Source organism: Aptenodytes patagonicus, chromosome 23 (genome assembly GCF_965638725.1).
Source record: "Aptenodytes patagonicus chromosome 23, bAptPat1.pri.cur, whole genome shotgun sequence".
Classification (NCBI taxonomy): Eukaryota; Metazoa; Chordata; class Aves; order Sphenisciformes; family Spheniscidae; genus Aptenodytes; species Aptenodytes patagonicus.
Window position 1 is genome coordinate 644,774 of NC_134971.1, and position 23,704 is coordinate 668,477.

The window sequence follows — 23,704 nt, forward strand, 5'->3', positions numbered from 1 at the left end:
AGAGATGGAATGGGAGAGGCATAAGAAAAATAAACTGCACGCTTTCCACAACAAAACGAACAGCTTACATGTACAAAGAGAGACACAGTGGTGCTTTGTTGGTCTTCTACACGTACGTTTGAAAATCCAGGTGGGAGGTTTGTGTGAGGGGCCCCGCTGCGCTCAACGGGCTAAATATCAACAGCGCGTGAGTGCACCGCCCTCTCTTCCCAGGGCCGTTAACGTCACCGCTCTTCCTCTATGAATGCACGTCAGCAGGGTGTTAAAAACGACTTCCGAGACAGTGATAAACACGAAGAAATGAGAACATCATCGCTAAATATCAACTTCAAGGTATGAAGAATTTCACCGAGAACTTTTAATAAAAAAAAGGTCAGTGTTCTTCTGACAATTTCGGTTGAGCGCTCTTGTTGTGGCTACTAGCGCGTCGTTAATGAGAAACACGGCTACGGGATGTTTCTCTTTGTGGCCGATAACCATTTCTCAGAGGTACTCGACCTGTCGAGACTCAAACGCTGCCGCTCTTCGCAGTATTTGTGTTACCTGCAGGGGCACATCCTCCTCAAAATTAGTGGGCAGGAGAAGGTAGATATGAGAAGATGTAAAAGAAAAAATATGTAGCAATGCCCAGACGATCAAACTGAATGCGCTAAGTAGTCGGGAAGACTTTGAACTACGGATTCATTCGGCAATAATAGAGCATGAAACATTTCACGGGCTTTTGATTTTAGGTTTCCTCTTTAGCACGTCAACTTCTCATCGCTAACACACCTGCTACTCTTTTATCTCCAAGCGAGCTCTCTCAGATTCCCTAATTAATGCATCTGAACTTTAATTATATGCTGCACCTTCATTATATTCCATACAACTTCCTGAAAACGAAGGACCATCACCTCGGAGTTCGCTTCGCTGGGGAGCGCTTATTTACGGTTGTATTATAAGCGGTTATCGTCCTTCCCCTACATCCGAAGCATCCCAGTCCCTGGACTTACGATAGGGAACCTCCTCCTTGCTCGTAACTACATACGTCTCCCCAGGAGCAGCGGAGAGCGGAACAGCTGAAGCACAGCAGAACCGGGGGAAGAAAGTCCCCAGCCTTTCGCCGGGGACCAGCAAAGGCCGATAGACCCAGCTCGTCTCACAAACTGCCCGGGGACGATGCTATTGCAGCAGACTCTTCCTCGATAAAAGCAAAAAAAAAAAAAAAAAAAAAAAAAAAAAAAAAAAAAAGATTGCGAGGTAATCGCGCTAGAAGTTTCTAGCAAATGTGCCTGCCCGCTCCCACGGGGAGGAAAAGCGTGAAACAAATGTTAAAAATAAACACGTTTTTGGTGTGTGTCCACGTGATTCCACATCCCTATACCACGTGCGCAGGGGAGGAAGGTGCGTTAAGCACGGCTCAGCAGCAGTTATTTGGCAAGCCCTGGCTGCTGGAAGCCATTTGCACGAAAAACCGTTTCACTGCAGACGCATCCCTTTGGTACGGAGACTACGTCAACCCTGCCTCTCGCGGAGGTGTGCCGGACCACGGCTCGGCTGTGGCTCTCGCTACGCCACTACGACACCTCAGGCGCGGAGGGACCGTGCCCGTAATTCCCCCCGCTTCCCAGGCTAACGTGATTTGGGGGAGCCCTGCACCGACAAGGGGTGAGAACCAGCCCCGTCTGCGGTGAGGCAGAGGGCAAGCAGCGAGGGACACCCTCCCACCAACCTCCACGCTACGCCCACAGAGACGTTTCTGCAAGGACACCGATTCCAGTGCCGATAGAATATTTGCCGTCTTTTAGTGGGGAAAGGTGCCAAGGGCTGGAGACGTAAATGCTCTCCATTGACGAGGGGGGAGAGACGGGCATGCTCTATGCAAGCAGCAGAAGTTTCCTTCAGCCACAACCCGAGCTAGGTTCTGTACCGGGGGCTTCAGGTGATGGCCACAGCCCAACTGCTTCCTCCACACCAACACCCCTGGACTTCTCCCTTTTAAATTCAGGGTTAAAGGAATTCTTTACGCTGTCCGGAGTGCCGGATCCTAGTGGGACACTCCCAAACGTGCAGGAACTGGACACGATGGGATGTAAACCCGTTATTTGCCCGCGAGCTCCTGAGAGACCACGAAAAGCCCTTCCCTACGTGGCCAAAGCGTCTGCTGGATGCTTGAACTAGAGTCCACATGTTTACATCCCCTGGGAACCTCCACCTCCTTTAAAATGATACCGTCTCCGGTCTCCTCCGGTGGATTTAATCCTGAGGGGGAGCAGCGCTGATGAAGTCCTGCGCGGTCTCGCTCTTGCCCACATCCAAAACCCAGAATAATTAACGAGTGCGAGAGTTAAGATGAGCTCTAAATCCCAGGCCACTAACATTGGTGGGAGTTGATCTAGCAGCGACTTGGGCCAAAACAGCTACATAAAACTATACAAGGAATGAAACCACCTCGTCTACAACTGCCTTAGGGCAGTAGCTTTCCATAGTTTTAATCTGACGGGGAACTGCCTGTGTCCTATTTCACCTTCCTTGTTCTCCGCAACATTAGTCGTTTCCTGAAACACCGATGTAAACGAGGTATTTTTTTATACCACGAGCATACAAATTATTCCCATCAGAAACGCGTCTCTGACTTCACTTTGTAAATGGGAGTCTTTTGGAGCTACAGGCACTAGAGAGCTACCCGTATGATGTGGCAGATGAGTTCAATTTCAGCTCAAAGCTGTAGCTCGGTGTTACCTTCAATCTTTGGGCAGGTTTCTAAGACTGGGCTTAAAATGGCTCTTGTGCAAGTGGCATTTGGATAGGCGACGTCGACTGTTTATCCGGATCGGAGCAAGTACACGAGAATTTGGACTGCAGAGCTTCAGGCGGCTGTTGCAGGGAATGAACTTCAAACCAAAGCAAGTTACTGTCCCCTCTGAGTAACAGGCAATACCCACCACGAGCTTAGCCCAGCCACACAATAACCACTCTTAACAGAGAAAGCTGAAATACGCAGCCCAAGGGAACTGCTCATAATTAAACTGGGGGAATCACTCTTCGAGTGCCTACTGAATCTTTATGATAAGCAGCGCCTCGTGACAGGAGCACAAGGCTTAAAGCAATGGCAAAACAACACAGAGGAACTGAAGAATTAAAGTAGGTACTTAATAGCACTTTAAAAAGATGCTGAGACATATTTTAGTGTCTGCTCAGCGGCCACAGGGAGGCTTAAGACATCTCATTCCTCCAGTTTATTTACTGGTTTGTAATTATCTGGGGATGCTGGCTGATTCTTCGGTCATTTAACTTGCTAATGAAAGACTTGGACCGCCTGCCCTCCCCCCCCCCCCCCGGACCATTGCTGAAGGCACTGGAGAAGGCATCACAAAAAAGGAACAGGAATTATCGGAGAAGTCCTAGGAGAACTGTCAGGCTGGAGAACTTCAGAGTTCTCCGCGTGCCCCTGCTCTGGCTTTTCCTTAGGCTTCACCTGCCAGCACACGAGTGCCGTGGCAAGGCCACGAGCGCAGCTCCGGAGGAAGGAGCTCACCGGGCACTGGAACAGGCTCTGCGCCCGATGCAGGACACCGAGACTTACAGGAGCAAAATCAACGGTTTTCCAGCCCCTACCCCAGCCCGGCGTAGCGTAGACGTGTCAGGAGCTATCTGTAAATCTTGCATTAAGCAAAACGTTAACGTCCGTCAAAGCTTTCAGAGCGCGGTATGTTGCAATTATGTGTAAATGAGTCTAGAAGAACGGTGGTTTTTCTCACGTACCGTATACAAACAGCATGTAATCCGCATGTGATTTCCCCACCGCGTTTGAAGCCTCACAGCGGTATGTACCATTATCTGTTTTGTTTAGGTTACTAATGAGAAGGTTTGAACCAGACACTACAACGTGTTGAGGCATCTCATCATCTACTCTTAACCACCTCATGTCCGTAGGCCTACAGAGGAGGGAGAAAAAGAAACAATCACATTACTATTTTCCTATGGTAAAGATGGCATCTTCAATAGTTCATCCACAGACAGAAAGCCCAAACCAAGAAAAACTGTAAAGAAATAACACATACTTTTTTGCACTACTCAAGCCCAGATGCTGTCGGGCTTCCTCAATTTAAATTTATTTTAACCCAACAGGAAACTGTATCCAGACCTTAAATTTTCCGAAAACACTAATGCAAGCAGGAAGAAAGTTCATTAGTGGTTAATCATTCGCTTATTCAGTAAACCTGAAATCTGTGGCTCTACGGACTAAATGTGCATCCGCAGGGTGCTCTGAGTGCAGACCTGGACAGCATGTGGCAGAACACGTACGTTTTTGTCGAGTCTGAACCCTTCCGCAAAGCGATGCGATGGACCTATTTACCTCAGCGGTGGCTGTGCCGCTCACCGAGAACGTTTTAGCTGCTAGGAGAGAGGAACGCCTTTCTCCTCTCCCCCAGTCCCGCCTGGCCAACTGGCAGCCTCTCTCCTGCATCCCTTTGCTACCAGAACCAAAAGGAGTATCCCGTTTGCATCATTGAGGGAACGAAATCAGCGTGTTTTGCTAGAGCTAGCCAAGAAAGCGAGTGCTAAGGGCTTGGGAGGGGGTCTTTTCTTTTTTTAAAAAAAAAAATCTATTATACTTATTGGAGTCTTTAAGCAGCGGTAAGGACAGATCAGCTACGCCTGAGACAGCCTTCCCCAGCAAGAAACATAGAGCACCTCTCAGGGCGGCTCAACAGCGAGCTCTTACAAGGGGAGGTTTATGCAGGAAAGCGTTCTTCAGCCTGTCTACTTCCAAACTTTGCAAGTCGGACTTTGCTGGGAGCTCGTGCTGCCGGAGGTATCTCAGAGCTCGGGCTTCTCCTAGCGCCCAAATGGTAGCCTACTGTCACGATGTAGAAGCTCCTGAGGTTTCAGCATCCCAGCCACACGACCGGGACGGATACAACACCGAGCAAAACCAGTTGGGTTATCGGCTGCCGGCTACAAAGCTGGCATCTGGCTTTGGGCAAGGGCTTGGCGCTCTCCTCCTCGCTTCCGAGCCGTTGGCACACGAGCCACGGCACGGGCAGCAGAAGCTCCTGAGAGAGCAGGCACGCAGTTTCGCCTCAATAGGGGTGGAAAGGGTTTTGATGCTCCTGGCTACGGTTTTCAAAAGGCTATTTGCGATTTTGGAGTCCCAAGGTTTCAGGCGCTGCGTGCGCTGCACAGCAGCCTGTTTCTCAGAGACGTGAGACGTCCTAGAAGCGACCGCTCCAGTCTCTTCCCACTTTTGTCATAGTCCTGGGGGTGTGTGTGCGTGTGTGTGTCTAATCTAACAAAAGACCCGTATTAATACCAAAATAGAAACTTCTACTCTCTGGTCTTTTGTTTTCCTCTGAGCTTTCCTCCCCCGATGTTTCTGTTGCCCAATTTTGCAGAGAAATGATTTTGCTTAACTGGAGAAACACCCCTGTTCATCTTAAACCTCTGCAAAGGATTTTGTGAAATCCGTTTATCTTAAAAACATAGAGCTAAACGCAGCCCATTATTTTACTGTATATTTTCTTACGCTTTGAGAGACACAGGTGAAGTGACCTACATAAGCGAATTCCTAGCACGTTACCAGCATCACCGTAACGTTAAGTGGCATGCTGCCGGGGAGATGTGCCTGTCTTATTTAACATGTGTATGTCTTATTCATAGCCTGGAAGGGAAGGGGGGGAGGGGGGGGAAGTAAAGAAGCCTATTTGTTAAATTCCCAGATGATAGCAAATGGGAGGAACGGCAGTTACCCATGAGAGGAGGAATGCAAAGGGGCTCTGACAGACCCTGAGCGGGGAACAGATATTAAAGTGGAACTCGGCAGGGGACGTGCCAGTCTCTAGTGTAGGGGGAAGGAATCGGCCTCGTGCCGAACAGAAGAAACTGGGAAGCAGGAATCAACAAAATAATCTGGGAGAGGAGGCACGCTACCGTGGAGGATGACGGTACCCCAAGCCTCCTCGCTGCTGAGCGCTTACACCCTGCCTGCCGCTGCCCACAGCAGCAGGACTGTCAAACCAGATGGCTTCCAGTTCGACTACACCTGCAGTAACTCCTCAGCTCTGGGCACGCTACCAAGGAGACGCTGGCAGATTTCAGGGACGTTTGCAGAAATCTTATGAACATGACGAAAATAAAAAGAGGATAGTAAATACTTGACAGCCATACATCCAAGTGGAAGAGGAAGTATTTTAAAAACAAAAAAGAAGTCGACAAAACTTAAATCAGAACAACGATGAAAGTGTGGAAGAAAAATCTACCCTCCCTTGCCGGGATTTTCCTGATGCATACATTTCTTCAACTGTATAAGGACGCCTCGAGGGCATGGCAAGAAGAGGAGAAAGAATAAAACTTGCATTTCGTAAAAACCACACAGGGCACCAAAAGGGAGGAAAACCATCACATAGTCAATACGAGCAGAAAGACAGACTGCCTTACCTTCGGGATCCATGCCACTTTTACAAGCGCCCAACACAACTCTTTGGTGCCAGTCTCACTTCTGCGTACGGGCACCTCACGGGGATCCAATACGCAGGCCCCCGGCCCCGCTTTTGCAGATTAATTGCGACCGATTGCCACCCAAGCCATTCCCTGGGGGAAGAGGCGTACAGGCGCGGGCCCTTTCCCTTCTGCACCCGAGGGCTTGCTGCACGGTAGCCGCGAAGAGCTCCCCTAGGAGCTCTTCGAGTAGAAACCCCTCAGCCATGTAGTCATACGGGAGTAAACGCAAATCAAAATAGGTATCTTAGTTGTGCAGCAGACGCTCAGGTGCAGAAAGCATCTCTCTCCCACGCTGTTACATCGTCTTCGCAGCAGAGAACGGCATATTGAGCGTCTGCAATAGCGAGAGAGGCCAAACGAGGTCCGCACGCTTCTGCAGCACGACCCCGTCACTGCCGGACAACCTGGTCCATCCTCGGGAAGTGTCCAACTTACTGTGGTTTTCCAAAAGCTGCGCACGTCAGTTCCAGCGGCTCCCCTTCTCTCGTGAGGCCTTGCGCCGGGTAATTCTGAGAAACCCGCACTTGAGGCTTATCTGCAGGACAAAAAAACCATCATGTCGTAAACTCTCGTGTCAAACCCGATCGGGTTCGCGCGCGCGCCCGGAGGGAGAGGCGGTCGCGGCCGCCGCGCTCCTCTCGGCCCCCTCCGTGCCGTTTGCCTAACCGGCGGGCGAGCTCGGCGCGTGCTCCCAGCCGAAGCGGGCGGCAGCAGGGAAAGCCGGAGCCGACCGCACCTCGCGCTCCGACCGAAGCACCGCGCTTCCCCGGGAAATACATGTTGCTGCGTTGGGAGTTTGTCTCTGAACTCGCTCAAGCTAAAAGGAACTCCTCTGCCTTCACGCCGAGGAGAAACCGGAGGTATCTGCGGTGCTCAGAACTGATAGGTTTTATCACGTATCGTATACTAGTGTATGACAACACTCGGCGTCCACGCATATTAATACGTTGGGCTTTACAAAAGACGCTCGTTAGAAACACAAAAAGAAGAAGTCACAGCCACTGCTGCTTTTGTTTAAACAACAGAAGGTTTCATTTCGTCCAAAGGAAGCTCTTCTAAATCCTAAAACAAACACAGAGAATTAAAGCATTTATAGGTAGGGAGCCAACTCAAAAACACTTTAGTAAGACCCTGCAGGACAAAAAAGAAAGCCATACCACAAACCCAGAGTCCACAATTAAAAAATTCATTATCTCCTACAACTGAAACACAGATTAAAAACGCAACCTAAGCCGTAGCAAAAATGTTATCAGTGCAAGAAATCAATTCAATGCTACAAATGCCATTAAGCCATATGTATTTTTCAGGAATTTACTCAACTGTAAGGAACAAAGGCAGGCAAAAAATCAGTATGCATAAAGGTTGAAACCATTTAAATGTTTCTATTTCCTTTGAGAGTAACCGCTACCAAAAATATTGGCTTGCTGCATTTTATTAACTGTGTTTAACTCATTAACATGCTTCCTATGGAATAACAGAGATTAGAAAAAAAAAATCCGTGTCAGGATTTAACCAATTTAAACTCTCATAATTTTCAGTAATGGAATAAGCTACACGAGTAAATCCTCTCCCGAGATGACTATACCACAAACATTTTATAAACTAATCCCCATTACAGATGCTTCTCGCAGCTATGAAACTCGGGCGTCTCTGCAGGCTGGAAACCGCGGCAGCCGCACGGGGACTGTGACGCTTTGGGGGTGTCACACGCCCGAGGTGCAGAGCCCCGCTTCCAGCAGAAACATGGGCGACTTCGGCGTGCCTGAGAACAGGCTTAGCGCTCCGCACACGCCAAGTGAAGAGGTGGGAGCGACCGGTACCTTCCAGGCGCGAGCCGAGGGGAAAAAAGGTCCTTCGTAGGAGGGTGAAAAGAGCCTCCCAGCGTGCCCTTGAGCCAAACCCCGGGGCCGGGACCCGTCCCCGGCGTACCTGGGCTCCCCCGTCGCAGCGCGGTGTGAGTACGGCCGAGGCGGTCCAGGTCTCGGAGGTACAAGCCAGCCCTGGGCTGGGGGGGGACGGGACGTGGCGCAAGTAGCCACAAGAAAAGCACAGGAAAGCAAAAAGCGGTGCTGCAATACTGTACTAAGCTTGGTCTGCGACGCTCGGGTCTGCACCGTGAGCACTGACAGGATGCATAAACGCGGGAAGATGAATTAAACCAAGTATTGTGCAGCAAGTAAATCACAAGCAGCATCTTCAACGCTGCGCTCACGCTCACCGCTCTCGTTCACAATTCCCACCCCCCCAGCCATCTGCTCGCTATTTATTATTTGCTTTGCGGCAGTACCTAAGAGCCCATGCCAGAAACATGGATGCTATTATACTCCGTGCTGTAGCAAGAGCAGAAAACCTTTTCAGCCCAATTTACGTGGGAACACAAAGGCTACAGCAGCCTGTGCTGAGAAAGCTCTGCGCAACATCTCCTGCGGCTTGCCTCTCCTGCCGCTCCCATCCCGTTTTCATTAGGTAAATTTTAGTATTTCTAATGAGCTGTTTACCAGCTGACAATTACTTATGGAAATCAAGAGGAATACACTGAAGGCTTGCCGTACTGAGAACGAGCTGCAAACTCGGCGAGCTCTCCCAGAACTGCAGGAGGTGAGCCCTTCTGTTTCAGCTTTCCAGCCCCACGGTCCCCCTTCAAACGAACGAAAGCAGCAAAGCGAACCCGCAGCGTTTCGATCTGGACGCCGCAGAGATGTCACCTCCAACATAAATCCGGGCTTCCTTAGCACACGCGCAGGCACTCGTGAAGACAAGAGCACTCCCCATAGAGGTATCGCAGCGAACGTCTCTCCTAAGCAGGACTCGCCAGCACGCCGGTAATTACAGCGGGCACTTCTGAAAACGCTTCCCGAGTCTGAAGGATGCAGGAGGATGGCTGGGCACTCAGGAGAACCGGCGTTCTGATTAGGCTCGCGGCGTCCAACAAAAATTTCACTCGCTTTGGCCAAGAAGTTGGGGTGGCGGTGGTGTCTGTCTTCCCCTTTTTCCAAGGACGTGCCTTTAGATAACCTTAAGTCCTACCTCTGCTGCTAAGCGTCCCGTCTCGGACAACGTCACTGCATTTTCTTCAGATTATGGACTCCGTCAGTAAAGCTTTGTAAAACGCCCAGCACCGTGGGATCCCGAGCGCAGTTCCTACCCGGGATTGTGACATTTAGCAGCCCACACTGGTCAAGTTGTGACGGTTTTCAATGCCTGGACTAGCAGTTTGCCACCGATTAAACCACTTTATTAAAAAGGCCGTGTTCTAGCCGCGACATCTGTGGCTGCATAACCTGGGGCAATGGCTGTCTCGGACGGTGATCCAGGGCGTAAGGCAAGCAGCAGCGGAGTTTTTACCACCAGGGGCATTCCAGCAGCCCGAAATCCTCGACTCGGAACGTCATAATGTCATACTGCTGGACTACTACCTAAAAACAAACACTTGCACCTATGCATCTAAGCTGCTACATACTCCACTGGCAGCCAATTAGATCTAACAACCCAAAGCTATTTCCTAGTATGCCTATTTCTAGCAGCTTAAAAAAACAGCCCGGTAATTTAATAAGGCACCTTTATTAAGCTAAACTCATTCAAAAGCTAAGAGTGATATACAAGGTTAAATACCAGTAGTCTAAAGGTTATGCTGCAGCGGCAACCAATTTGAAAAACTTATTACAAACCCATTCTGCGCTTGATGAGATTTCTTTTACCACAGGCGTGCCGTGTGCCTGCAAGCGCGGGAACCGCAGCCTTCCCGGAGGGGACAGCACGCCCCGCTCCTCGCCCCGCCGGTCAGCTACGGTGCGTGCCAGCCCGACCCCGCGCCGAAAAAATCCTCCTTTCCCTCCCCTCCCAGCCGAACAACCTACATTTTAATTTCTCAGGCAACGGAGATGCTGAAGACCCCTCCAGCTGACACGTCGTGCCGAAGCGGCAGGCGCTCGCTCGATGGCTCAGACGGAGCCCAGCCGCCGAGGCGGGAGAGCGCATCTCCCCTCCGGATTTCACCGGCCGTCCCAGGCTGCGCCCGCCGACGCTTCATAGTTTTAAAGCTCCGTGGTTTGGAAGTGACCAAAACACTCAACTCATTCTCTGCGTGTGTCCCAATTCTTCCTCTTATTAGCTGCTCGCCCAGTTTTTGCGCCATCAGCAAAGATTATTAACAGTGACTTTTTAAGAACTTCAAACGCTTCGTGGGAGCACTGAACAGCATCGGGCCAAGCACCCCGGCCAGTGCAGGCACTCTAAAAATACCATCGTTTGCTGATTACTCCCTAATGACTACCCTTTGAGATCTGCCAGTTAGTGATTTCTTAATCCATTTAAATGTGCGCTCCATCGATAACGCTTAGATCTCATTAATCAGCCAAGATATCAACGTTATACCGAGTTCGGTGCCTCGCAAAAGCCTAAGGCTATTATTTCTACCCATTTCCTTTCATCAGGCCAGCCTACGATCTCCAAGGCGGGCAAGCTCACCCTCTCAAAGCTCGTCACCAGACGGATTTGGCAAGCCTGACCTCCTCGCGCGCCCGGGGGTACCACCATGCTCCGGCCGGGTCAGCCTCGGGACCCTCCGCCGCACACCCCCTTTCCCACCCCGCCGCTCCGCAACCAAAACCGAGCCGAGGGCAAACTTCCAGCCTCCCCCGAGGCGCCTCTTTCCAAATGGCTGGCGTAACCTTCGGAGCTCCTGGAGGCGTGCAGCCGGCGCTCCGGAGGTGGCAGCGGCACGGGTTCCTCCAGCCACCCACCCTGCGGCTAAATTCTCAGACATTGCAGCCAGCAAGGATGCCAACACACAGGAGGCATGCCTATTATCTGGAGTACGACCACGGACTGAAGTAAGAGGTTGGTTTTCTCGGGAAGGGCAAGAAGGCACGTGAAAGGCGGTTGCGTTCTCACCCTCTCCCTGAAAATACAATCAGAATATGCCTAATGAGGAAACTACGTGCAAGAAATTTAACTCTGTGGTCGTACCCAGTAATTTCACTGGGCACAAGAGCCGCTAGAAGCTGCCACAGAAAGCCTGCACTGCGCTCGACGTACGTGTTCTTTGGGGCCATGCCAATCGTACCAGAGTTGAATCATCACACCGCAGCAGCTCCTGCTCCTCCAGCAGTCTCCGTGCAAGCGATACGGCTCCTACAACGCAGCAATCTGTCCGCTCTAAACCTGCAAAACCTGCACCGAGCCAGTCATTAATAACACAGTAAAAACATTCTGGGAAACACTGCTTCTTTTCCGAAGCCCAGGTGACTCCTAACCCGCGCCAGCCACCACCAGCAACAAACCAGTCAGCCCTTCCCGGCCGTCGCGCTCCCAGCTGAGGTCGGAAGACAGCCGAAAGCCTTCTTCCCATGTGCTGCTTCGGGGGGAAACCACACAAAAACAACGAATGAGGAAGACAAGCTCTTGAGAGCGGGCCGGCCCTCACAGAGCTCCACTGCAGAGCAGGAACGGGCACCGCCCGACAACACCGAGGTTCTCCTCGATGGTTCAATCGCTTACGGACGCTCAACCGAGGGGACACACGGCAAGAGGGGCTACCCAGGCCCTCGGTACATTTTCAGTGCGGGATTTCATAGAATCATAGAATCACTAAGGTTGGAAAAGACCTCCAAGATCATCGAGTCCAACCGTCAACCCAACACCACTATGCCCACTAAACCATGTCCCTCAGCGCCTCATCTACTCGTCTTTTAAATACCTCCAGGGATGGGGACTCAACCACTTCCCTGGGCAGCCTGGTCCAATGTTTAACCACTCTTTCTGTAAAGAAATTTTTCCTCATGTCCAGTCTAAATTTCTCTCTGCTCCAAATTACAGCTAAGCACGTACGCTGAGCAAATTGCACATGACTATAGACTATAGACGGCCGGCTTCTTCACGGCAGACGCGAGCAGACAAAGACGTGCTCCTGCAGCGGGTCTGGGCCAGGGGTACTGCAGCACGCGGCCCGGCGTCTTTTGCAACGCCGGACTGTTTGCCAACAGAGGAAACTACAAAATGGATTCTTTTAATGATTCAGCTGAAAATGCTCTTGCCTGCACGGTACCGCATCCAAGTTTTAAAATCCATTTTACGATGACTGTATTAATTCCCGATGCGCACCTCTTGGCAAAAACGATGACAGATGGCATCCCCAGGCGAAGGATCCCGCAGGTCACGCAGAGTTCCTGCCCGCTCTAGGTAATTCCAGCTTCAAAACCACCCAGATAATACTTCACACGTCTTTCTTCAGACGGGCGCTATTTTATCCAGCTCCTCACCTCTGCTTTGTTCCGTGGCCCAAAGTAACTACACAAAAAACCCGACTTCTGGCAGCTTCTGTACCTTACCATGCTGGCATGCTAGGGGAAGAGCAGGGGGAGTATATTTCTCGCTATTAAAAGACGTCAGCGAAGGTAACATTTATACGCAGGTATAAATACAACCGTCACCTTTCTCCTAAAATCAAGCGGGTTTGCTTATCTGGAAATGAAGTCTGCCTCCGTCGGAGACAGCCCAGACCCGGCAACCCCCTATCTTCTCCTCGCCTTTTGCGAGGATGAGAGTCTGCATGGCTGATTTTCGGCCAAAATACACAAACCTATTAAATAAATAGGTGTTTAAAATAACGATTAAGCACATGACCGGCAGTTCACGACTTGTCGTGAAGAGCCTTCCGACCCCAAACGCAAAATTTGCCCTCGACTAAAGGAATTTCAACACTTAGCTTGCAGCGGGAAAAGGAAAGCCAAAGCCAGGCAGGTATGCGGGGTATAAACACTTCCCTTCTGAATATTATAAGCACATACTGCTGCTTAATGCTTGCGAAATGCAGAGTCCAGGCCGTACTGCGCGCTCCTCGCTCCCAACGACATTCCTCCAAGAAAACCTTATTAATGAGCTTGCAAACGAGCACCCAACTGGGAAATGTCACAAACAAGAGCGGCTAATGCCCCAGAAAATCAAATAACTGAACACTTGGCTGATTGTGGTGCTTTTCATATTTACTAAAAGAAGGAAAAAAGCCGTAAATCAAGGTTTCTGAAGGGGTCAACACCTCGCCGAACAAAACAACTCATTTATTCCTTTTTAGAAATCTCCAGATGATAAATTACATTGATGTTAATCACTTCACTGCATACTATGCAATTAATATTTGTTCTCGATAGAAATACAAGGATTACTGGAGATGCGACGGCATACGTCTGATTTTTAACGTAACCGGGCACAAAAAATTCTCCCACCGTGACAGCAGAGGCTGAAACAGGTTCCATCGGGGCGTATTTTAAAAGTACACGTGTAGATATGATACAAATGAAAGTGCAATTAATAACAACTTCAGAAAAGCCAAAACAAAAAAAAGCAGCCCAGAGAAAATGCCAAATCAAGACTTTGAGGCTTTCACTTCCAGTATCACGTAATGAGATACGGAAAAGTACCACAAAGGCTGAACTTAAATGTCTCCGCGAATATCTGGTTCCATTCAATTCCTTAATGATATTTTAATGCATTTTGTTGCTTCATTTCCTTTCTAAAATTACACTCAACGCGCTGGTCTTCCCTCCCTCATCGGGGGAACTGAATCACAAAAAGAAAGCGACCCCGGCCAGAATCAGGGCGTATTTTCAAACCAATTCCACGCAACGTATTGCGGCCGCCCAGCGCAGAGGGTTATACGTTCACTGGCGTGGCTATTAATCAAGCACGAAGGTGTTATCGTTGCTGTGAGTACGTGGCACCATTTGTCAAGCTCTGTTTGCCTTTGAGAAGCACGACCAGGAGCGTTCCATAGGTATTACAGAGTGCTCGTTTGCAGAGATTTCTTTTTAGTAACGTAGCCTCCATTCGCCTGGAAGCATTTATCTCAAAACTTCACAAAGGGCCAGGCTGTGCCCCGTTACATGTGCAACAAATAGCTTACTCCGTGAGCAGGACAAGTTATTACTCAGCATGAATCAAGTCTTACTCGCAGTTCTGCTGGCCACAGCAAAACACTCTTTCCCCCGGTGCACGCGCTGTGAACTTGGTATTTATTTTTAAAGTTTAGGCACAGTAAGAAGTGATCAGTACGTCTATTATTTTTTGCTCAGAAATACCCAGGGAGAGGCCAGGGCAGCAGCAAGACAAACCAGGCGTAGCAGAGCCAACGACTGCCTTACTAACCCGGGGCTGAGGCGGCGGAGGGTTCGGTGCCGCACGTGCACCGGGTACGCCGGTGCTGCGAGATTAACCGTTAGACGAACCCCGCGCTTTCACCCCGTGAAGAGTCTGAACTTGCTCTGCCTGTCCCCCTCCAAGAGCACCGCCTGCTTCCTTCCTCCCGGCTTCGGAAACCTGGAACAACCCCAGCCTGGGGTGAGGAGGCCAACAGCCGTTTAGAAACACCTTCCCGAAGTCATCGGGGGAACTTAAGCCACCCAAAAACCCCCAAGTCTGCAATTTTTCTTTGAACTACAGCACAGAAGAAAATGTTCAAACGAATTGTTTTTAGGACGGAGTGAAGTAGGTCGCTTTGCAGACAGATTTCTGCACCTTTCTTTCCTTTTTTAGCGGAGGAGAACCTTTCAATAAAATAAATACACATTTTAGCCAACGCTTCCAAATAAGCCAAAGTACAAACGCTCCAGACTGTCAATGACGCGTAAGGTCCTCATTTACCAAAAGACATTTGACTTTAAGAAGCTTTAAGAAAATCACCTTCAAAAGAGGAAAGGTAAACGTTTTGAAGGGAGAACGGAGGAACTCTGGGGGAAGAAACGCCTCCCTCCTGCTCTCCGCCATCAGCCACCCCGAACCTGCACCCTGCCTGCGCGCCCGGGGGAGCGTTACAAAAGCCACCACCGCAGCCCCGAAGCAGGGCGTGAGGAACAGCCGCAGCAAATTCTTCTTGGAAAACGGCTGGGCTGCGTGGGAGAGTGACCTCGGAAAACGCCCGTTTTCGTTTCAAGCTCGCTCGACTCCCAGGGGCACAAACTGCACGCGGCTCAGGGTCTGTTCCCTTCCGCAGGCTGCATTTGGAATAGTTCCCCGTGCTGACAAACGTCCCACAACTCCCTTCCCCACTTTGCAAACTCTGCAGGTTTTTTTTTGTTTTCTGCCTGGTTTGTTCTTGAGAAAAACCCTGACAACTTCCGAGTTGCATCTTAGAAAAAAATCTCTCCGTACTCTGAAATTCAGTCAGACAAAAATACCTCATTATCTGAGAAGGCTCCATCCATCATCCTCCCGTCCTTCCCCAACGCATTTCATGCTCGAGTTGGAGACGTTAAGTGCAGAGAAATACAACGTCTGCTGAGAAAAATGTTTTCCTGTGCCCTGCTGATGTTCCAAAGGGGCGGGTCCGCTGTGCCCTTGGCGGGAACGGGCAGGACTTAGGGGGAGAGAAGGTAAGAGCGGAGACTTGAGCAAGCGACACAGCTAACTGATCCGGAGTGACGCCCCTCCGGCTGCAAGAGACGCAGCAACAACCACACGCACAGGACGAGCAGCGAGTGCCGAGTGCCGACTGCCGCCGCTTTGGAGATTCGGCAGTTGGCGTGCCTGCAAGGTAACAACGCGGTCAGTGGAAGTGCCCAAACAGCAGTCGGGAGGAGTCCTTTGCTCTGACTGCAAATCCCGTATCTAAAAAGCAATTGAGAAAGTATCAATTAGGTCTGATTGTCGGAGCCTAAGCTCCCCAAGAGGCAGGACAAGAGGATCTTCCTCCTGCTCGCGCTCTCCCGAAGGCCAACAAGTCGTCAGCCTGAAGCAGGAGAAGCTCAAGGGTAGAAGTTTGCTCTGTAGCTGCCTTTTCTACCCCAGGTTCAGGTCCAGCAGCAGGTATTAAATGCAAATGCCTGGACGCACTCCAGCACGTGAAGTCCCGAAGCCGCTAACTGCCGGGAGCCGCAAGGTTATGACGCACGACATGTTCTTCTGCTGGTACTCTTCTCTCAAGCCATCCGCTGCTGCCCACTGAAAGAACTGACTAGACTACCGTGGGTCAAGTCCCTGTACATAAACTTAATTACTTTTAACAAGCTCAGAGTTTAATTCAGACCAGAACATAAAACCAAACCAGTCCGAAAGCCCTTTTCCTCCTCCTCCCCGGTGCCTTCCGAGGAGGCTCTGCGCTAGCTCCATTCCAACAAACAGCTCCGGAACAAGCCAAGGGGACGCTAAGGGCAGAAACCTGGGCAAAGGATGCAACAGGAGCCTCCAGCGCGTTAGCTGAAGATGGCACGCGTCCCGCAGGACTCCCGCACAACCGCGGTTCACGTGTGCTTTGCCTTCGTTGCGGGGGGAACCCTGTAAAGGCTGCAAACGAAAGCGGTCAAGACGGGATTTACCGGAGTGGGAACGGGAAAAACGTTGTGAAGTGTTTTGCAGAAGGAGCGGCCCCCCTCCTATCCCATCACGCGACCAGGATTTCAGAGGAATTTCTGCAGGGAAGCCTAAAGGTAAGCTGATGCCCTTTCAACCGAGGGGAAGAAACCCTGCAAGATTTCAATACCTCCGCGTAAGAGGGGAGATGGGATTTTTTTTTTCTCCCCCTTAAGTATTTGATCAAGCCTCACAAAGGTGCTAATGTATTATTAAAGCTAATGGAGCTCTACAAGAAATGTTAATGGACATTAAGTTTGCATAAATGAATTACACATTAGCACAGTCGCAAGAAATCTAGTATCTGCCAATTTAGGTAGTATCTGATCATTTCTGTTTTCCTCATTACAGGAACATTACTTCCCGCTAGTTTCAGAGATATGAGAATTGTAACCAAGATGTTCATAATGAAACTACATAATGAAGCAGATGAAATAAATTAATACAAAACTTCCTCTTCCCCCTTTTAACGTCACGTTCTAGTCGAAGCGAACCTACAAAAATAAGCACTTGGAATCACCCTAGCACCCCGGTTTTCTGGGGCACCCCAGCCTTGCCGCGAGGACTGTCTGACTTTGCTTTGGGGAGCCGTTTTTTCTGAGTAGAGGCGCGCGTATGCAGCAGCTCCGTCGTCTCCACCGGCTGAAACTCAGGCGTGGCTGCATTTGGGACCCCAGGTATTTTCAGGTCCCTGCTCATAAACCTTGTTAACGCCACATACAGTAGAGCAGCTCCTAAACGAAGTGAAATGCATTATTAACACCGAACATGGTAGGAGCATTACAGAAAACAGGTTGGCCTTAATCAGCGGTGTTACTACAGATTCCACGTAACTGACGTTACTCTGATTTAGAAAACCAGTTGGTGCTGTATGTTCACAACGCACAATACTGAGCTTCTTTTGCGCAGCACCAAGTTGCTGCCAGTACGCTCCGACGGTGGCCAGTCGCTTTGACGGGGTAGTACGGAAGCGCTTTTCAAAGAGGTAAGCAGGTTGCTAAAAGAAAAATACTCAGATTTAATCTGTTCTGACAACTATAAAGCCCAGCCAGGAACCTTTGACGGTGGAAATTCTATGTACGGCAAGTTCTTTCTTACGAGAATGAAGGTACGCGCTTATCGTATCGCAGAAGGGCTAGGAAAAGTCGTGGCTTAACCCATGAAGTGGTACCCAAGGTTTTGATTTCAATTTTTAAATAACAGGATGCAAACCCCATCTACGGTGTAATTTTATCACGTAGCGAACAGCTCCTGAACTCTTAAGCGAGCGCTTTAATACGCTGAAAGAATTAAAAGTTCTGCTACTCACACATGACTTCTAGGTAACGCTGTGTCTGCAAGTCTTTGACAGCGGGGTGATCCACCAAGCAGATGACAGGGACCCCATCGTCCTCCCGTCCCACCTTCAGCACCAGCTGACTGGTCACCGTGTACATGTCGGACCACTGCTCCACTTCCGACTTGCCTGTCGGGGAGAGGCGGGAGAGAGAGCAGAGAGCGATCACGGGAGGGAGTACCTACTGCACCCGGCTCACCTCCCTCCTTCCCGTGCCCAGGTGACACCTCCCCTTCGGATAACCGTCCCCCCTCTGCAGCCGCTGGGGTTTAGGGGAGGGGAGTAGGCGTGCATGAAGTAACGCACCTCTCCGCGAGGCTGCTGCCGATTAAAGTCCACGCTACGCTGCCGCAACGATTAACAATCCCCCCAACGCCGTCCCCAAATCCCCAAACTCTTAAATCGATGAGCTACAAATCCCCTCCCACCCCTGAATCAACAATTAGCTAGAAAAGTGATTAAACAGATTAACTTAATTAAAAGCAGTATCGATAGGCTGAAGCAGTTCAGCAGCGCTCCGTTTGAAGGAGAGAACGGCAGCGGCGGCTGGAGCAAAGCACGGTTCCGGACTGGCTGCCTGAAGGATGCCGTAACGCGCGGCACGGAAACAAGGAGGAAGAAAAGGGCAAGACAGGAGAGAAAGGATTTTTCCACCAACTCAGCAAATGCTTGCTGACAACGCACCTCCACTTGGTTTTCAAAGACCCTTCTCTGTGGCTTTTCATTTACGAATTCACAGTCAAAACGTTAAGAGTAACTTTTGTAGCCGAGGTCTTCCAAACAGAAAATATTTCTGTATAATACATTAAAGTGAAGGGTAGCTGCAGAGGGTAGCTGCAGAAAGTGGCACCCCTTGATATTTAGAGGAAAGGCTTTCTGATCGGAGAAGCTACGCCTTCCCGCTGTTCACAACCCGCAACCAAGGATTTCAGTTTCTCTACTCCTGTTTAAAAAAAAGATCCAAAGAATCAGCAGGGTGAGCTGGTACTGCAAGAAGCTACCATTCAGCTCGGCGGTCTTCAAAGAGAAAGGAAAGCTGGGATTCAACTGCCAACACAAGAAAGCTCAATCAAGAAGCCGGACAGGTCAAGCACGAAGGGTCAAATACGACTGCACCGCTGCCCGCCGGAATGGGGAAGGGACCCCAGAAAGGGATCACTGGAAGATCTGCACACCACGTCGATGACGACCGGCGCTGGGAATCAGCGGGGCACCACTTCGCGTGGCAGCAGGTTTGCATTCCACCTTTCTCGGCATACTCTCAGCACGCGTCCTACTCGGACGCTCGTAGGTGCTGTACTTAAAGAAAGGATTTTATCCTGCCCTTGTAGGGGGGTGGATTTGAAGTAATGAGTCCGGACATCCGTGGAGAGCCCTTCAGTGTCTCGGACTGGGCGAAGCACAAAGGTGTTGTCAACCAAGCTCACATCTACATGCAGACTTAAACTAACAGCACGTCACGTGCAATCGGAGTCAGTGACTTGAATGTGCAAATACCGGGAGCAACCAGACTTCAGGGAGTAGGAGAAACCCATCTTATGTGAATATTCAGCTGAACACAGAGAAAACGCTCTCTAAACAAGACAGCTAGACGTGAAGGCGAATTGAAAAATCTTTACAGCCCAGAGCGCAGGTGATCCTACTCGTACCTAAAACAGGGCAGAGAGCTACATAAACCACCGCAGAAATAAATTCAACGCACAGCTTTGGGGCTCCTCAAGGCCACCTGCTGTTACAGAAAGACTCCAGGACCCCGCACTCGAGTCTGGCAGGTAGGCAGAGGACAAAATGGAGTTCAGCCCTTCTGTGTTAGGGAATAATCCGTCTGCCCACGTGCTCCTTTGTTCCTGAGCTGGTGCTTAAAGCAGCTCGTTCTGCTCCCCTCCGCCCCCCCCCCCCCAAAACTGGCAAGGGAGAACAAACATCCAGCGTTATGTCAATCATTTCAGCTGCCTGAGAAAAGCAAGTGACCGAGAGGATACATCTACCGGTTAGCTCCTTGTTTCCTTTGAACCATCTGATGGTGGTGGCTGGTCTGCTGGCCATGGCAGTGCAGTTCAGCTCAATCTCTTCTCCCTCAACGGCGATCTCCTTCTGGATATCAATTACCAAATTGCGTGGCGGGACTACAACGAAAAAGACAGCACAACACGTACTTGATGAAAAAAACCCAAACGTTCTTTGATCACTAACACAAGACAAAACCGTCAGGAAAGCCTGTAAAATCTACTAGAGGAAACTAGCCACCAGCATTTATTTGATCTTTCAATCGATCAAATCCTTTGATAGGCGGTTTCACAGTAATCAAGGGTAAGCGCTTTCACTCTCCACCTAATAATCATCGTAGCTTCGCAAATTATTACTTATCAAATTTGTAACTTTCTCTCCTCTCTCCCAGGCAGGCACCATCCCAGGGAAGACCTTTAGCCTTCTGCGCTATTCGGTTGTGTGCGCTGCCGTTTAAAAATACAGCTTGACTCCGTGCACATTTCTTGACTACTTCTGACAAGGAGAGGAAACACAAAAGCTGACATTTGGAAGTGCGTTACTTACGGTGCCTCTAACCTCGCAAGGCAATTTTTCTCTCCCGCTGTTCAGCTTCGAGCCTGGGCCGTGAGGAGTGGAGGCAGGCCAGCAAACATCAAGCTCATTTAAGACGCTCAAAAAGCCACCGAGCGCGAGCCCGGAGTGGAATGCCATCACCTTTGAGACAACACGGTGTCCCCCATCAAACCGCCATAAACCAAATACAAGACCATCCCAGGGAGGAGAGAGCCAGCTCTGCCTCCAGTGACAGGCACTTGCATCGTATGGCCCTTCCTCTAGGATAGTAATTTGCCTTTCTCCCCAGACACGTATCTTGTTGTAAAACACTAAGCTAGAAGACTATACTCGATGAAAAATTATCCAGTGATATTCAGAAACAGGCTAAAACTTCAGGGGGATAACCGCCGCTGCAGCACAAGCCAGAGACGTGACGAGCAGGCTTAAAAATTACAACACAGAAGCAAGGAACCTCTTCCCCACGCAAGCACCGGTAGCTAGTAAGGCAAAAACCAGAAAAAAATGAACATCAAGAGTTTGTGCAGCACAGAGCTGCAGTTTCAGAAAAAACCCAGAACTTCCAAAGGAAACTCAACTTTGCTCTGATCAACGTGATTAAGCAACCGCATAGTTCAAATGTGACTAACACATTTTTGAGCTGATGAAGAACAAATATGTGTAAATACCATCCAGATGATCAAATGGACTAATTAGTCACTTGTGGCTTTTCTCTAAAAAGAACAGAACGGGCTACATATTTGAGATGTTCACATGTTCCAATTAAGCATGAATAAATCTACATACCGTGTCACGGGAGACATTAAAGTACGCGGGAGAGCCGGGGGAAGCACACTGCTAAAGCAGGAAAAAGCAAGCGCGAAGCCCTCTCCGAACACCGCCTGCAAAGAAGGATGCCTCCAAACCTTGCTCCGCTCTCCGAAGCGACTATCCTTAGCAGCAGATCGGCAAAACTACTCTTTGACAGAACTTAAGGTTTATCGAAGCCTGAGCGATGACCACCAGATCTTTGGTGGGGAAGGCATCCCCCGGAGGACCAGCCATACACTGCTCCCCCGGCCCCGGCTCATTTTTTCTCCTAATTAGGGAGTCAATAATACGGAAGACAGGAAAGACGCGTTATCCTCGGTGTCACGGTACCCGATCTCTCCGTACAAACGCTAGCTAAGATGAACGGTCCCCTCCCCGGTCTTCTAATAATAAACATCCATCTTCGCTGCCTGCTCCGTGAACTACCGTTTGGCCCCAGCGTGCGACGAAGGCGAAGAGAAAACACCCGCTGCTTTGTGGATGGCGGGAAAGGCAGGCACACACCGGCCATGCCGCAAACCCTTCTCAAAAAGAACTGAAGCACGAGGCAAGAGAACACTCTCCCCTGAATTCTCAAGCACGATTCGTGTTTAAAAAAAAAAAAAAAACCCAAAGAACCACATTTTGTCTCCCGCTTGAAAGCCAGGCAGTGCTGTGGCTTATAGGCGAATAAAGTAAGTACTGTTATTTCAAACACCTTCTCGGCATTGTTAGCAGCGAAATGAAATCCAACAAACTATTTCTGCGCGCGTAGGATTAGAGAGGAGAGCTGGAAGAGAGCTTCCTATTCCCATGAATACTGGAAAGCGCACTAAAACTTTGAAGATGTTGATAAATGTAATAGCTATAGTAGAACCGCTTATACGCATTATTTAAAAGACGTCTAAAAACCTAAGAACCAAATCTCATTAAATAAAAGGAGGAAGATTTAAACTAATCAGCGAGCGAGATCTGACATTAAGTCACCCTCTGTGATTCAGGTTCTCCTATTAATAGAGTCTTAAAAGCCGCTGCTAATCTGCAGAAACAGCTCTAATAGCACGGGCTGCTATTATTGGTAACCGCATCGGTCTTGCGGCTGCCCGTGCACCGCAGTCCTGCAAAGCCTGAGGGAGCGAAGGAAAGGCAAGAGCTCGGCAGGGCTGCGCGTGAGCGCATTTCGGGGGGGGTGTGGGGTGTGGGGGACACGACACGGGGGGGAGGGGGCAGAATTAACTTCAGCTCTGCAAATAGCCGTTCCTAAGCAAGTGAGCAAACTTAGGGTGTCAAATGAGAGATCTTACGTTCTCTTACGTGCGAAACAAATTTTTGCTAGAATTAATAGGAAGCTATCGCTTTCCATCAGTCGAGCTCCAGATTTCACCGTATATGTAAGTAAGTCAACTGACAAACAGGCAAAAACTTACGCATCTTCACAACGGCAGGAGGTTCACCAGCGATGCTGTTAGTAATATTTGCCCTTACGGAATATCATCGACAGGCAAAGATGCTGCCATTCGCCATTAAAATGTAATCTCTCGAATCCCCAAGTTTTGGAAGAAAAGATTCAGTATGTGATCAGAGCAGTCTGATTACTGCAAAATTCATAAACTGAACAGTTCTACTGTGCTACGAAGCATTCGTGTGGATTTCTTTCCCCTCTGCATATCAGATAATTATTGAAAGACATTTGCTACAGCTTTTACTTTCTGGCTGGCTTCTTCCTCACTTCACCGAACGAGATGCAACCACCACAACTGATCTCCCCTTCTCCCTCGGAGACGTGCCCTCTCTCGCCCTAAAGAAAACAGATACGAGGCGGAGAAGGGCTAGTCTTGCAGAGCTCACGCCGTTCTGCCAAGCCCTGGGCTGGGCAGGCGCTCCTTCCAGGACGTTGGCAGGTCCAGACTTGCCCGAAAAGCCGAACGATTCACTCGGATACTCTTACAGACTGGTGGACAGCACAAACAACTCATCCTTGCAGGCTGTCTGCAAACGAAGGCTGGCATTAAACCCCGCTCCGTAAAGGGCAGGAAAACCTCACAGCCTTTCCCAAGCGACCCGCCCAAGTAAAGGAGAGGCCTGGAAGTGGAGAACACCTCACGCTTACACCTCCGCTTACTCTTTGAGGCTGAAAAATTGCCTGCGGACAAAAAAGGGAAGACCCGAGAATCACACCAAATATGATGCCTT

The 23,704-nt window shown here is 49.8% G+C and overlaps 1 protein-coding gene across 10 annotated transcripts in view; it reads right to left on the reverse strand.

Annotated features, from left to right (window-relative positions):
- CADM1 (cell adhesion molecule 1) overlaps positions 1–23,704 on the reverse strand; it is a 166,297-nt gene that overhangs the window by 28,455 nt on the left and 114,138 nt on the right. For all 10 annotated transcript variants that reach the window (XM_076358456.1, XM_076358463.1, XM_076358465.1 and 7 more), the window contains exons 4-7: positions 20,149–20,286; positions 18,134–18,289; positions 6,919–7,018; positions 3,745–3,917 (exon numbers count right to left, since the gene is read on the reverse strand). In XM_076358456.1, coding sequence (XP_076214571.1) covers positions 3,745–3,917; positions 6,919–7,018; positions 18,134–18,289; positions 20,149–20,286 — 567 coding nt within the window. The remainder of the gene's footprint in view (positions 1–3,744; positions 3,918–6,918; positions 7,019–18,133; positions 18,290–20,148; positions 20,287–23,704) is intronic.